The 16,646-nt window shown below is 44.5% G+C and overlaps 2 protein-coding genes across 2 annotated transcripts; one reads left to right on the top strand and one right to left on the bottom strand.

Annotated features, from left to right (window-relative positions):
* Window positions 1-495: 495 nt before the first annotated feature.
* On the top strand, window positions 496-3,658 carry LOC120681167. Its single transcript, XM_039962694.1, has 2 exons — window positions 496-505; window positions 2,753-3,658. The coding sequence occupies exons 1-2, from the start codon at window positions 496-498 to the stop codon at window positions 3,334-3,336; spliced, it is 594 nt and encodes a 197-aa protein (XP_039818628.1). The 3' UTR covers window positions 3,337-3,658.
* A 6,497-nt stretch (window positions 3,659-10,155) lies between these two features.
* Window positions 10,156-11,368, bottom strand: LOC120682659 (prohibitin-3, mitochondrial-like). The gene has a single exon (XM_039964632.1). It carries the CDS (start codon window positions 11,218-11,220, stop codon window positions 10,366-10,368), a length of 855 nt encoding a protein of 284 aa, XP_039820566.1. The 5' UTR covers window positions 11,221-11,368; the 3' UTR covers window positions 10,156-10,365.
* Window positions 11,369-16,646: the final 5,278 nt, after the last annotated feature.

Below are 16,646 nucleotides of genomic sequence, written 5' to 3' on the forward strand. Positions count from 1 at the left end.
TGTTTCGGCTCTGATACCAGCTGTGACAGAACCGCCAAATTAAAACTCCAAATTAAGCGTAATGTCCGTCATTTGAACACATCAGGCGCATTAATTTAATGTCTTAATTTGGCGATCATTTCTCAACCCACGGCCCGATCGAAACAATATCGGAAGTCCCACGCGAATTCGGGCGCAGATGGTACAAGCACGATAAAATACTTGAAAATATACATGGATGACAACCGATAAAGAGAGTTTTACAAATTTAGTTCAAAACACAAGCTCACGTAATTTACATAAATTACATAACTTACAAATTTTGCATAGCGTAGCCGAGCTCAAATGGAAATGAAAACATACAACTACATTACTTCACTGGTTCAGTTCTAACACCACCGGTCAGACCGGTATATCTCACCGGTCAGACCGGTGCTACCTGGCCTAAGCAACCACCGGTCAGACCGGTCCACTGACCGGTCAAACCGGTCGAAACAAAACTGAGGGCTGCACACCATGCCCTCAAGTGTGCAACCCGCCAAATCCCTAATCTAAGGGTCTCTATCCACCACTTCCCACCCCTCTGCATCTCTGCGGATAAATTTGACGCAGCAGGGGCAGAAATCGACGTCTGGGTGCCCTGAAATAAAATATGGTGGCAACAAACCCTGAGCAACTAATACTTAGCAAGACTTACCCGACCCGTGGGTATAATTTAGCCCACATACCTAGACATGCAAGGCTTTTGGCTGATGGTTATTTTGCAGAAAATCAACTAAAGTAATTCCTTATTTTCATTATTTTAGCCCCTAATTCTATATATAAATTAACTCTAATCTAATATTTGCACGAAACAACTATAACAAACATGGTGGTACAATCAAAATAATTCAATATGTTCAACACTATATATAGATAGCTCACATTCTAACATTTTGCTATGATGCAGCAAAGAGATTAAGGCCCTCATAACCGCGAAACACGGCGAATCGATTCGATTTAACCCTGCAAGGTAGACCTAACCAACACGGCACGCGATGCCCCGTCGGACCACACGCACCAACCCTTCCCCTCCCCGCCTCGAACTACAGAACCACCCCACCTTCATATAGTCAGCCGAGCTCAACGTGAGACCACCAAAAGTAAACATATGCATCCCATTTCTCCGCGACTACTCGACTCGCCCTAAGGGGTGGTGATGCAGTTCTGTACTTTCATAGTGAGGTAGTACTAGGCTTACCGGTTTCGACTACCTCCTACTCCCGGCATACGGTTAGTACAGTTCAATCCCCGATCAGCACTGCCGACAACGACCGGTCCTTAATCGACACAGACGGGGCTAAGGCACCCAGAAACCCTATCCTGCTGCCATCCCTAAACATCCTCATCATTTCCCCGTCCGGTCTCAATCTCTGTATCAAATTTAATAACTCATGTACTGGAATATAAATATATCTTATATCTCGCGAGTAACCGAAAATTACTTGACTTCTAAACACCCTATATCTCGCGAGTGACAAGAGATCACTCGTCTTTTCTACCGAGAACCATTAAGCATAGCACTCTTATCGTCCTATGCATTCTAGTATAACTCAGGGAAAAACCTAGGGATCATGCAACTAGGGTTTCAACCAATTCCTAAACCTAATGCACAAGTAATAGAGACATATATGTGTTATAAGTTGAAATAATAGGATGTGCACCGGGGCTTGCCTTGCGTCTGCTGCTCAGTGCTAGGGTGAATTGGGCCTTGGGCCGGCTCCTCACGATCCTCCTGCTGCAGGGCTTGTCCATGTGGCTCCTGTGGCTCCGCAACCACCTCGTACACAATTTCCTCCGCCGCGGCTGCTACACGTATGCATATGCATATGACATGAGAGAATGCATGCATGATTTATAAAAATTACAAGTAATCAATAACCAAATCAATTTCTATCTATTTTCACTAACAAATCTTGATTTAACCCTCTCAGCCCTGCTAGCACCGGTCAGACCGGTATACCAAACCGGTCAGACCGGTCTGGCCTGTGTGCGACTCGAGGCCAAAAATCCGGAGTATCCGGACGTATTCTTGGAGTATCTGGACTCCCAAGTCTGGAGAATTCGGACCTAAATCCGGAATGTCTAGACTACCACAAATCCGGAGTATCCGAACACATGGCCGGACTGTCCGGACTCCTACCGATCAGACCGGTCCCTCCGACCGGTCAGACCGGTCCTACCCAGACAAAAAACCTAGGATTCCTTGGTGCGGCAAAAATCACCCACAAATTCTTAAACCATTATAGGCACTAGTCCAGGGATATATTTGGATGTTTTTGACCAGAGGGAACCACCTAAAAACATCTAGAACTAGAGATCGACCATCACAAACTAAAATACCTTGGGTGAGTGTTTCCCCGGCGAAGAACTTGGATCCCCCGTTCCCCAGGGAGGGAATCGTGGAGAAGAAGCTCCCCCACACCGGTTTGATCTTTCCTTGGCCTTGGAATCAAGTGGAAAGGGAGGATTTGGGACTTAGGGTTTGGGTGAGAGGGGAGGGAGAGGGAGCTCGGGCTCGAGCTGGCTCTGGTGAGGGTGAGGGAGTTGGTGGGGAGGAAAAGAGAGAGTGATTTAAATGTTGTGGGCCAAACCAGTTGAACCCAATTCAACCGGTCAGACCGGTAGCTCCGACCGGTCAGACCGGTCCGGCCCAAACTGACTGGAAAATTTTTGGGTTTATTGATTTGTCATGTGTGTTGAACTAATAACCATTATTAACTTAATTACCGAGGATTAACACCTTGGTGTTACATCTACAGCTCCATTGAGAGGGTCATGTGCCTTCCTAGCAACCAAGTTTGCTCCTCCCAGCAATGGAAATTGCTGGATGGGGAGATGGAATCCTCTCTTGAGCTATTGGATCTCTGCAATGCCATGCCTGAGGAATTTACTGAATCGAAGGCCATCGTCCAAGATCTGCAAGTGTCTCTCAGAAAAGGAGATGATGCAGCAGTTCAAGCCAAGATCCAGTGTTACTTCCGTTTGGTTAAAAAGGCGAAGAAACATTTCAAGAAGGCTGCAAAGAAGGTCACCTCTGACAAGGAGGATTGCAGGATCCTGAGACTGTTGAGCGAGGCCAGGGAGATCACTATCTCTCTTCTTGAGTCGACAGTGCAGCTCCTGGCCAAGCAAATTGCAATGCCCAAATCATCTGTTGTCTTGAAGGCATTCCAGAAGAAAATTTCAGTTGTTTGCAAGGAGGAGCAATTGCAGGTGTTAGAGTGCAACATCAAAGATCTTGAGGACGGAGCAGAACTTCTGTTCAGGAGATTAATCCAAAGCAGGGTTACACTCCTGAATATTCTCAGTTCGTAGATATTCCTCGAGATATATCGTTTTTGACACCTGCGATTGGCATCCGCCTTTTAAAGGATACATCAATCGCTCTATATTCATCATTTGTATAGAACAAGTGTATAGAAAATAGCTCAATGAAAAACCAAAGTTCTGGTTCACTTCAAGCTGTCAATCTACTGCAGCTCATCTGTACACATGACACGCATGCATGTCTATCTATAGCGAACTATCAAATGAATACAGTGCAATAGATTCACAACAGATGCTGATCACATTCCGCTGCTATTCAGGTTCAGCAACATATCCAGTTATCCACTGAAGAAGCTCACTCTGCTTGTGTCTGGTTCAGTAGTGGGGATCTAGTCATGTATGACTGTTTGAAATAAAATGTGTTACAAATTTTCATTAGAAAGTTTAGAATATACTCCTTTTAACTAAATGCTATAGCTATACATTCCAACCGAAAAGCACTATTGCACCGATTCGTACTTTAGCGGCACCAAAGTTATGAGGGAATCAGATATTTTTTCTTTAAAAAGTAATTATATTACTGGGTGTACTTTTCTAAAAAAAATTATATTACTGGGTGGCTGAACACGGTGAAACCATGGCTACTAGTCTACTACCACACCAATCAAATAGAGCTAACAATAGTTCGTTTTGCCTAAAGGTTCAACCAATAAGGATGCTACTAGTATATCGAAGCATTTGTAGTGGTCCACACAGGGTAAAAAAAATTAGAAGTTCAAACCTAAGCTAATCTCACAATCATGCCACACTAAACACAGAAAAAAGCATTCTTCAAATTTGGGCTTGCACTGACCGAATAGAACTCGAAATTTATTCTCTTTTTTCTGTCAACGGAAAAGGCTAAACAGTCAATTTCTATCGGGTTTTGGCTGATTGGTTCTCGGCTTGTCTCGGTTTATTTCTTCTGACATAATACTATTTATTCTACCAGCCGAATACTATTCATTAGATTAGCCGAACAGCTCAGTAAGTTTGGGAGTGGCCGGTTGCTGCCGAAATGAGAAATTCTGCCAAAACTTCGCATTGGCTGAAATAATCCAACACTAGCATAAGATTTTACTAGATTGTTGCACTACTTTTACCTCCTGCAGGCTGCAGCCGGCAAATCACCGGTCGATGCGTCCAACTCGAAGCCGCCAGTCCCGAGGAGCTGTCACTGCGACTCCCCAGCTGCAACGAGCCGCCGTCTCGCACAGGAACGGCAGAGGGTTACGGGTCTGAAGTCTGAACACACGGGTGACAGGCAATGGAGCCGCCGCCGCCATCGTCTCGGCGCCGGGAGGTGACGGCCGCCGGAGGAGGAACCAAGTGGGGTGAGACGGGGTTCTCTTCACAAGAATTACATTCCCCACTCTAAATCCCAACCGTCTGAAGCCGATCGAACCGCCGAGCGTACACACACCATAGGCCAGTGCTTTGCACAGCAACCAACCTGGTCGTTGTTCCATTTACGGACTGCTCCCTAAAGATGGGAATGGGCCGGCCGAACCTGACCCTATAGCCTCAGGGTCAATTTGTGAGATCATGAACCGATCCAATTTATCATTTGGATGTGACCTCGTTGGCCCAATGAATATGATGAATTGACACATTCAAACACTGTTAAATATTGCAACAATAATCATCCAATGAAGACAACACTGACATATAATAATATTTAATTTAGTTGTTAATTATCATAAGCAAACATTATTACAGCAATATTGATACATAAATAATGGGAAAAATGGTCACTTTGGTTCTTCAACTTTGCTTCAAATGTCAAGTTGGTCCCTCAACTTTCAAAAAGACCAATTTGATCCCTAAACTTTTGTTTTTAGGTCAAATTTGTCCCTATAAAATTGTGATGCTCCATAATACCATGAGATAGATACGAAAAGTCATTTTTACCCTTAGCTCCTTCTCATACTCAATTTTCATTATTGTATAGTTGTACTTAATCAATAATATGTCACAATAGATCTATTATTCTGTTCGCTGGTTTGATGCCTCTCGTGTTTGTTGAAATGCCCTTTCGTATTTAATTTATTCTACATCATATAAGAATATTATGAATATATTTGATTAACTTATTGCACCACTGCTAAACATACAAATTATGAAGGAGAGAAAATAGCCAAGAGTAAAGATGACTTTTTAGCATTAGTCTCATGGTATTATGGAGCATTACATCAGTATAAGGACAAATTTGACCTAAAAATAAAAGTTGAGGGATCAAATTAGTCTTTTTGAAAAAACTGAGGGATCAACTTGACCCTTGAAGTAAAGTTGAAGGACCAAAATGCCTATTTTGCCTAAATAATATTTCATTCATTTTTCACTACTCTTGAGGCTCTGAATTCCTGTCATCTTATGGGCATGATAGGGAGGAACTCATCATGCTTGTCATGGGCCTTCGCTAACTCCAAAATGATACGAGTCCAAGGCATCCTTGCGCATGCTATTCTGGTGATTTGTTTGTAAACAGGGTACTTGACCCCTACGATTTGTTTTAAATTAATCTTATTGCCAAAGTACCGAGGCTAGCTAGGTGCCAAAATACCTAGGGATGAACTAGGGATGGGACTATTGTTTTTGGGTCAACACATGTTACCCATTGGGTCAGTAGGCCCTTATCTGATTTGAGCCCAGCTCATATGGCCCATTGACCTTACTTTCATGGGTCGAGCCAACTACCCAATGGGTCGACCCAGCCCATCTCCATCTCTACTGCTCCCACGAGACTGTTTCTTTGGCAAATATGCTTCTCAAGCAGGTTGCCTTGCGGCCGGATGCCGGGACGCAATCGCCCGATACGTTTTCATAACTTCAATTCATAAATTTACACCTGCTAATAGGGTTGAACCCGCTCCAAAACCGCCCCTACCCATTTTCAAGAGCCCTAACTACCACCCACCCCGACCCACCCCGTCGGCCCAACCCGCCCCAACCCGTCCCAACCCATCTGTGTCGTCAACCCAACCCATCCCAACCCGTTTCATAGTGTCACCCGTTTCCACCCATCCAATAGTACCCGTATTAAAACTCACCCAAAAAACTGTCAAGCCCCGCCCATTAGCAGGAGTACATGAATCCATGAAAATTGCTAGCCTCACAGTCCTTCGGCCAATCACTACATATAACCCCTTGTTTAGTTGCAAAATTCAAAATTTCAAAACTATCACACCGAAGAGGAATCTTACATGCATGGAGTATCAAATCTAAACGAAATAAAAAAAACTAATTCCATAGTTTGCTTGTAAATTACGAGACGAATCTAATGAGCCTAATTAGGCTATGATTAGACACTAAATTGCTACAGTAACCATGCGCTGATGATAGATTAATTAGGCTCGTTAGATTCGTCTCGTAGTTTACAGACGAGTTTTGTGATTAGTCTATGTTTAATACTTAAAATGTGAAAAGATTTCATTTCAAAAACTTTACACACACAACTAAACGAGGGCTAAATAGCACAGTTTGTACTTAGTAGTCAAAATCGTTGACTTTCAAGAATAGTGCTCTTGCAAGTAGCACAAAGCGCCACAGGATTGATTAGTCAACGCATAAATACTAGGGGAAAAATAAAACTGAAGAAAAGAGCCAAAAGGGGCGTACGGAATACTCCCTCCGTATTTACATGTCATATTAGGTTTGTCATAAATCAAACTTGACTAATTTTGACCAAATCTATAGGGAAATATAGCAACAATCATACTATCCATCATACGCACTATCACCATATATTTTACGGTCCCTTAAAAAAAATATACTTTACGGTGGATTCAACGAAACAAATTTGGTATTGCAAATGATATTATTTCTTTCTATAAATTTGATTAAAATTTGCTAAATTTAGCTTCGGATAAATCTAATACGACATGTAAATAAAAACAGAGGGACTAAAGTAAACTGATCCATTTACTATTATTTTTGAAAAAAAAGAACAATTAGTTCAAGGAAGAAATAGAGAGGAGTTTATTTTCACTGGGAAACAGGATCTAGGAGTAGCTGCTTGCAGCAAAAAAGGGTGAGAAGGTGGGGAACCTTGTAATTAAAAGGCATGTTAAATTTGGGGACCCCTAATTCCTTGCACCCCAGTGCAGCTGCTCTGCCTGCTATGGCCATGGATGGTCCTAGCTAGGAAGGCTGAATGTTTTTTTTTCTTTTTGAAAAAAATAGGAAGGCTGAATGTCCAGTGTCCTTACAAGGAGTGCGCAGCAACTTCTTCATGGAAATTTTCATAATTGCGACATGGCATATTTGGAAACAGAGAAATGGCCTTATCTTTGAACACCGCCCTGCAAGTCTCAATAAATAGTTGGAGAAGAAGCTTCAAGGATGAATGTATCAGCCAAACAGTTAGATTCAAAATTTCCCAAAAAAAAACTTTTTAGCTTGGGTCAATAGATCTCTTTAGTTTTTTCAGCCTTCCCCCTGTTCTTTGTAGTTCCTCTGTTGTATAGTTTCTTCTCTTCTCGCTTTTTAGCTTAGATGGGCTATGACCTATATCCGTAAGTATTCCTTCTCTGTGATTTTTAGTTTAACAAAGTGTTTTCACAGCGGGGGTCTCCCTCGCTGTGTACAGTAAAAAAATTCTGCAGCGAGAGGCCAATGCAACAAAAGAATCATGCAACGGGAGTGAAATTCACAAAACACAGTTATTGATATTGGAGCACACAGCAGGAGTTTAACAAAAAAAATCAGTATCAATAGGCTACAAATCTGCAACCATGACGACAGACTTGTTTGGAGTATCCATCGGCTGGTACAACATTAACATTTGGACATCATTTTCTCTTTTGATGAACTTCATTTGGTCAACATATGGAGCTACAGTAACATCTATAAAAACCAAGACACGTTATGCTAGAAACTGGAAATTAAAATGATATACACAGCTCATTTGCTCCGTAGTTAGTACCCAAAGCCTATAATTAAAGTCAGTTACCGAAAAGGCTAAAACAAAGCTATCAACAGTCATTGTTTCCTTTAAAAATGCACTTGAACCCGGAGTTTATAGCTAGGCTACAGGCCAAGGTCATGAATAATCAAGCTACCAGACATCAAAAGATGTCACTTATCCAATATTGTCATACTCAGGAGGACTAAACACATCCGTTATACCAGATTGCGTAGCTAACATCAAACAATGCACAAGGCCAAACTAGAGTGCTCAAATCCTGTGCTGGACCTTGTAACATGCTACCAAATTTTCCAGATGAGAGCTTCATATAAAGAAGGCCCTAGTAAGTTCTAACACACAAATAAACTCCAAAAATAACCTGATAGCAGCTTCACTAATAATGAGAATAAACCCAAATGAAATTAGGTACCCAACAGGCCGACACATAACCAGTTCATGAACCTAGTAGCAGTTTCCAGAATGAAGAGAAATATACATAGACCCCTAGAGAAATGTAGTACTACCTAATACATCAACAGTTCATGAACTGAGAGACATCCAAACCTAACCTGTTGACAGGAAAGTTAATGATCAACCCAAGATTTTTTTATGGCCATACGACAGGTCAGAGTAAACACGCCAGTTGCAAGTGAGCATCTATTTATTCAATTCATCAAGACCTACAAATCCGTCCGCTATGTCAAATTGTGAAGCTAAATCCAAAAAATACGTTGTGAAGCCCATGTTATCTAGTCGTCCGACTAATCGCGATTAGTCACGATTAGTCGGGCTTATCGGTCCAGTGACCCCGATAAGGGACACCGAGTAGGTCTGGGCGACTAGTTTTCTAGTCGTCCGACTAGTCGACGTCGTCGACTAGTCGCGATTAGTCGCGTCGATCAGGTTGGAAAACGATCAGACTTGAGATTGTTTTGTGGGCTGTTTGAGTTGTGGGCCTCGGCTGGTGACGGCTGGCAAGGTGGCCCATTAGGTTTTTAGTATATAGAGGCTGAGATAGAGTTCTAGACAGTTCACAAATCATCTCACACAAGTGAAAAATCGACCATCATTGTTGACTTCATGCTTGCTTTTTAGTAAGTAATATGCAGTACATATATCATATTGGTCCTGGGACATATAGGACAACTAGGCAGACGACTAGGCTCGACTAATCGGCCTGATCGACGACTATATCATATTGGTCCTGGGACATATAGGACGACTAGGCAGACGACTAGGCTCGACTAATCGGCCTGATCGACGACTAATCGCGACTAGTCGTCTGATCGGTCCCATGGCGACTAGGTCCGACTAGACGATTTGAAAACATGGCGTGAAGCTAAAATCCAACAATACCTAAGTTCATGAGAATGCTCAGAACTTATGGCATACACTCCAAATAAACCTGATGCAGTTTCATTTCAATAAGGCCCTAGTAAGTTCTATCACACAAGCCACAACTAGATTAACCTGATACCAGCCTCCAAAAGGAAGATAATATGCATGTCCTTCAAGGAATAAAATACTAAGTAAGAACTGTTCATGAACTGCGAAACACAAAACCTTATAGCAAAATAAGCATATCAAGTGATGAGGAATCAGCAAAGCATTTAAATCTTATGAGGACCTATCAGCTGTATAGACCAACTATAAGACCTAATTACAGCACTTTAGAACAAAGGTAAGAAAATATCATCCCACAAGAGCTAGACATCCGCAAACACAACACACTACTAATTAGAAGATAGATTGAAGATTAAACCACAAAGGAAATTAACCAACAAGTCATGCACAATGCATAAAATTGTCAGATGGCTGCATATCCAGATTTCCAATGCACACGAAGTAAGATAGCAATGAAAGGAGAATGCATAGTGAGGTGTAAATAGAATACAGACTTGACAAGTCAACAATTCGTCGCATTAACCAGACAAATCACAAATGCATTCAAACCCCAGACCCAGATATTATTAGTAGCACAAGACTAAAGCATTTCGATCCAAGACAATTGAAATTTAAGCAAAAGTGGCAGATATCATTGTCTTTCGATTCACAGTTTTACTCATGCATAGCATAGCACAGGAAGGCAGATGCTCAAGCAACAGAAGGCTTAATTAAAACAGACTGGTGAATCACCGGCCAAATCCGGCAGCATTAAGACCAAGCAGCATTTTGCCGTTGTCACCAGCAGGAATGTATGCCACGTTTGGCGAGCGAGACAGCTCCGCAGCAATCTCCTTGGCCGCCTCGATCCTCCTGAGCTCAATCAGCCCAGTACCAGCCATCGCCGTGGCCTCGGAGATGAGGCGCGCGGACTCACTCTCTCCCTCGGCGCGCACGATGGCCGCGCGCCTCTCCTGCTCCGCCTTGGCGACGAGGAACTTGGAGCGCTCGGCCTCCTGCTGCGCGACCTGCTTCTTCTCGACGGCCTGAGAGAACTCGATACCGTAGGAGAGGTGGGTGATGGCGACGTCGTCGAGGATGATGTTGAACTCGCGGGCGCGGCGGATGAGCGCGTCGCGGACGAGGGCCGAGACGTGGGGGCGATCGGTGAGGAGCTGGTCGGCGTTGAACTGGGCGACGACGGCCTTGAGCACCTCGTTGCCGATGGAGGGGAGCACCTTGTCGTCGTACTCGAGGCCGAGGGAGGTGAAGATGGTGGGGAGGTGGTCGACGTCGGGGCGGGAGAGGAGGCGGAGCGTGAGGTTGACCATCTGCAGGTCCTTGGTGCCCGAGTTGGAGGAGAAGTTGTGCGGGCGCGTGCGGATGTCGAAGATGTAGGGCTTCTGGAGCCAGGGGACGAGGAAGTGGGTGCCCTCGGTGACGGTCTCCGGGAGCACCCCGCGGAACCGGTCGAAGATGACGGCGCGCTCGCCGCCGTCGACGGTGTAGAGCGACGCGGAGAGGAGGGAGGCCGCGGCGCCGAGCCCCGCCGCCGCCTTCGCGATGTTGGTCAGGAACGACACCGCCGCGGGACCGCCGGCCATGGCGCCTCTCTCGGGGGGTGGCTGGGATTGCGGCGGCGCGGGGGGCGGTAAAAACCCTAGCGAGGGGAGGAGGATTGGTTTGGGGGGCGGCGGCGCTGTGCGGATCTGAGCGTGGCTTTTAGCGGTGGGTTTTGCCGGGGTTTATTGCGCGTCGGGTCCGCCCATTTCTTGCGAGATAAGAAGGTCGGAAAGCGGCGGTCTGTGTCATGGCACGTGGGCCCGGAGCCATTTTTTGGATTGGGAGACAAGAAAGAAAACTTCGTATCAGTTCTGCGCGCTGGGATTGGACTTCGTTGGCGGCGGTCGGTCTCTCTCTCTCGATTTTTTTTATTTTTATATTATTTTTTCGATTTATCAAAAATGTATACTGAAATTATTTTTTGCAAATTTGTCGCCCAGCCGCCGGTTCATCCGGCGGAAGCGAGATATCGCCGGATGGACCGGCGGTAGGTTGTGTGCGCCACGGCCTGACAACATATCGTCGGTTGAATCGGCGGTAGGAGGCCGAGTCGATGGGCCGTGGTGGGCCGGGAACCTACCGCCGGTTGAAACGGCGGTAGCTGCTACTTACCGCCGGCTCATTCGGCTGTAGGTAACCAACCAGCGGTAACCACCCCCTATTAATGCCCTGGCCGGCTCCTCGAGCGCTGCCGCCCGCGCGCTCGCTCCCCCGCGCCGCCGCCCGCTCGCTCCCCCACGCCGCTGCCCGCGTCGCGCCTCGTCAGGGCCGCCCCCGGCCGCAGCGCGGCGGCGTTCGCCCGGCCCCCGCACGCCAGGGTTTGGCCGGCCGCCGCGGCTCGCCGACGCTCCCCCGGCCGCCGCATCGAGGCAGCGCTCACCACCTTGGGTCGCAGGTAAATTTTAAAATTTAGTTTTATTAATAATAGTTAGTAGATTAGCACTAGGAATATTAGTGATTTGGATATAGTTTTAGGTGTAGAAATAATTTTAATAAATATTAGTGATTTGAATATAATTTATTTTAATATAAAATTGTGGAACATAAAATTGAAAATATTAGTTTACATATGAATATTATTTTGCATATAAATATTAATGAGTTCAAATGGACATATTAGTCTAATAGAAATATTATTAATTGATATTATATTACATTGAAAACCTACGAATATATGTCAGTAATAGAAATTCTAGAGAAACAATTAAGATAGATGTAAAAATAGCAGAAATATTTATTAGCGTTGATTAAATTCTAAGGACGAGTAATTATTGTCGTAAATGTTGGCAGGCATGCCAGATGATTTGTATTTTCAAGTGTTCTATGGGTCAGGAGAAGTTAGATATAGTCCTGAAGGGGTAGATTTGTCAGAGTTTAGCTCGATCAAAAAAAATACCCCGAGCTAGAGAGAGGCCTTGGATTTCAATATCCAATTGGCTATTTAAAGCTTTCGCCCTTAATCGAGATGAACATGAGATCTCTGTCATGGCAGTGGTCAGTCGAGGGAACCAGTGTTTTGGAAGTTATTGCCGCTTGAAGGGACGCAAAATTGGAGGAATTATGTCAATATAAGTAGTAGCAGAGGCTTACCGCTTGTGTTATTTGTTTAAGCATTCGAGAAAATTAGTTTTAGTACTGAAGCGGGTGGGGATCATGAAAGGCAGGTAGATATAGTATCGGAAGATACCGAGACGATGCATGAACCTCATGAAGAAGGTGCTGAACTCGAGATTGTAGAAGATGATAGACATGCTGCACACGAACCTCGTCAAGCAACTGGTCAGGCTGATGTAGGGGAAAACATTCCAGAGATAGTTGAAGAGTTTCAGAGGGAGGGTGAACAACAGCACAATGCAACGAATGATGATTTCTCGGATGATGATGATGATTATCATGTCCCCACACAACTGGTCTGGGTATGATTTTTTAAAATTAAGTGTAAATGAAGGTGAAGCGGTCCCTTGTGAGTATAGACAAAATGAGGTATCCATCGGTTCGGTGTATGGCAACAGTGACAATATGAAGGTATAAAACGTTGGTCGACTCTCTCTCTGCAAAGACAGATCAAAGTTGTCAAGAGCAGTCCGAGAACATATAACGTGCGTTGTGTGAGAAGCGAAGGCCCTTTCAGGGTGTACGCTTTTATGGGCAAGTGGTAGGATTTCTGAGAGGTCAGAAAAGTTGTGGAGCACACATGCCTACTTGAGCAACTAGAACCACAGCACCGGAACCTCAGTGCAGGTTTTATAGCTAACTACATGTACTCTTTGATCGTGGACAATCCTAATTATGAACATAAGCCAATTATTTGTGCTGTTGAGGAGGAGTTTAAATATAAAATTAGCTACAACAAAGCTTACAGAGCGAAGCAGAAAGCGCTGGAGATGAGGTGGGGGACGTATGAAGCTTCGTATCACAATATCCCAGCACTGCTGCACACGATATGCCTTAGAAATTCTGGTAGCTACTACGACTTGAAAACGTATCCATGTGCCCAGAAGTCTGGAAAGCAGGTACTCCAACGGTCGTTCTTGGCCTTGGGCGCTTGCATTGAGGCGTTTCCGCACTGCCGGCCAGTCATTTGCATAGATGGGACATTTTTTACAGGAAGATATAAAGGCACAATCCTCAAGCTGTTGCAGCTGATGGCAACAGGTAATTATTGCATTTGGCAATTGCCTTCGTGGAGAAAGAATCAGGGGATACTTGGTATTGGTTTTTGCAGAGGGTGAAGGAGATGATTGTCAAAGATGTAGAGAATGTGTGTTTGATTCATGATCGGCATAAGGGTATATTACAAGCAATCGATGACATACAGAATGGTTCTACTGAATGTCGTAGGACTGTACTTTGGCCGGACCTAAAGAGTAGGTGGTGCATGAGGTATATGGGGGCAAACTTTTATAGCCAATTCAAGAACAAAACCCTTATGAAGCTGTTCAAGCGGTTATGCAGCCAGAATCAGGAAAGGAAATTCAACTTTCTATGAAAAAAATTGGATGAGCTGACAAAAAAAGCAAACGGCGGAGCTAGCGAAGAGACCTGTCAATACAGAGGAGGACGACCAGGTCTCACTTGAAGACGTGGGCTTGGACGGTCTGAATGTCAGGCGCAAAAGGAGAAGGGCAATTAAGACATTCTCGGAGTGGATTGAGCACGAACCAAAAAGAGAAATGGACTTTATTATTTGATGAAGAAGGTGCTAGGTATGATTTAATGACTACGAACCTAGCTGAGGTATACAATTGGGTGCTGCGTGGTGTAAGATCATTGTCACTTGTTGGGGTCGTCAAGTTCTTCTTGTATCGCACTTGCGAGTATTTTAGAGACCGTTACGCTGTGGCACAGAAGGACATGGTCGATAATCGCAAAGTTTACGGATACAAGATTACGGAGTATATGGAGGCTGTTTTTAAAAAGGCCCGTTTACACCAGGTGACTCCAATTGGCTCTATGGAATGTCGGTACGAGGTGATGTGTAGGGACAAAACCCGAATGGGGGGCGGCGTGAGAAGCATGTACATGAGTGTGTTCTCCATCCCGATGCTTGTATTTGCTCATGTCATAAGCCAAAGCTGCTGCACCTGCCATGCACACATGTCATTGCTGCCTGTTTTGAAGCTGGTGGACTACAGTCTCGTATGTATGTCTCAAATTACTTCATGAAGGAAACCATTTGGATGACTTGGAGGCACGAGATTTATGGGTTCCGCATCCTGGGAGACTTCATAATTGATCCTAGACACACTGCAACTTACATTCCGGATCCAGATCCAGAAATATTTCAAGGGATGGGCCGACGCAAGAAGAAACACATTCGGAATAACATGTATTGATCGGAGGCTGGTCGAGACTTGCGCCTCTGCTCGAAGTGTCATGAGACGGGTCATACGTACAAGAATTGTACGGCATTGAGTTATGGTGGCCGCACAGATGGAGCGGGCCCATCAGAAGCTGCTTCAAATCCGGCAACGCAGCCAACGGGTCGTCGTGGCCGCCGTCCAAACAACGATGGATTTGTGTGATCGATGACGATTGTCATCTGTGTGATTCGCTATTGAATCATGTCCGATGTTAAATTATGTAATGTTAAGAACTACTATATAGAGTGGATTGATACGTGGATCACTCGTCGTGATCAGCAATATATAGAGTGGTTGAAGAAGGTGGATGAAGATATACGTAAATGCAAGCGTGCGAAAGCAGACAGGTTTAGTTTTGATAAGGGTACTGCCCGTGAATGATTGATGTTGTACTGCTCCGTCTGAATAAATAATGTAGCTGCCCGGCCAATATGTTGCGTGTTTATTTTCGGCAGCCTCTTCCGCCTGCCTATGTAATGTTGTTTGTTGGAATTACCTAAGGCATGTTAGGTTTTGTCTTGGACCTCGTTACCATATCTTGCAATAGGTCCTGACATGCCATGTCATGTGTTGTGTGCATTGAATTGTGTGGACCACTACTTTATTTGTGTTCAATGTATGAAGGGTGATTGTTTTGTTTGTTTTTATTGTGTGTAGTGGCCGACATACGCTCATGGAGTTGTCATCACATCGGTCTGAAAAGTTTACTTGTAGACCAATACTTCTGAAAAGTCTAGTTGTAGCTCATGTTTTATGAAACGAGTATTTGTAGTAGAAAGTATACAATGCAGATTAATTAGACATTGAAATTACAAAAATAATTGCACTGGCATGTACATGGAACACGCTAACGTCGTGTTCCATCTAGACCTAACTTGACTTAAGGAATATGAAATTCGGACATTAAATGAAAGTGATCTACTGAGTGCACCGAGGATACTTCTCCTTCCTAATAGACTCAAGCCCCGCCTCCTTCGAACGGCGGGCCCCCTCTCACTTCCTCTCCCTATCAGCTTCACGCTCCTCCGCCTGCCGGCGTTCCACATCTGCGAACCTCTTCTGGATCTCTTCTTTATCTTTCTTGCGCTTCTCCTCTATTTTTTCCTCTTGCAGCATTCGCTGCCACCTTTCCGCAGCCCACCTTGCTTCGCGCTCAACGTGTTCCTTAGCTTCGGTCGATTGTCCATGTCCAGCCACTGTATGAAATCACAAAGAAGTGGTGGACTCTATTTCCAAGCCGTGTTAGATTTAACTTACTGTACTCCGAAGGCGCAAATTAGATAGTACGAGGTGATACTTTTGGTTTGTCCTTGCCGTAGCGCTTTGGCGGATCGTACTCGTAGTTGTCACACATGAAGAACTTCCTGCCGAAGTCATCGCCCAAAACTTTGGACTCCATCAGCTTGCACAACAAACCGCAGAAGCACATTGGAACTTGCACTCCTTGAGGCACAGGTTCTCTAATCTTGTTCCACGGAATATAGGTAGAACCAGAGGAAGACATAGTGGTAGTGCGGGGATGTCTAGTGATTTCGTATGAGATGGGGTGATGTCCCTATTTATTGACGGAGGTATTTGGTCTATAGGGATGGTTCACACAACCT

This window comes from Panicum virgatum, chromosome 7N (assembly GCF_016808335.1).
Source record: "Panicum virgatum strain AP13 chromosome 7N, P.virgatum_v5, whole genome shotgun sequence".
Taxonomy (NCBI): Eukaryota; Viridiplantae; Streptophyta; class Magnoliopsida; order Poales; family Poaceae; genus Panicum; species Panicum virgatum.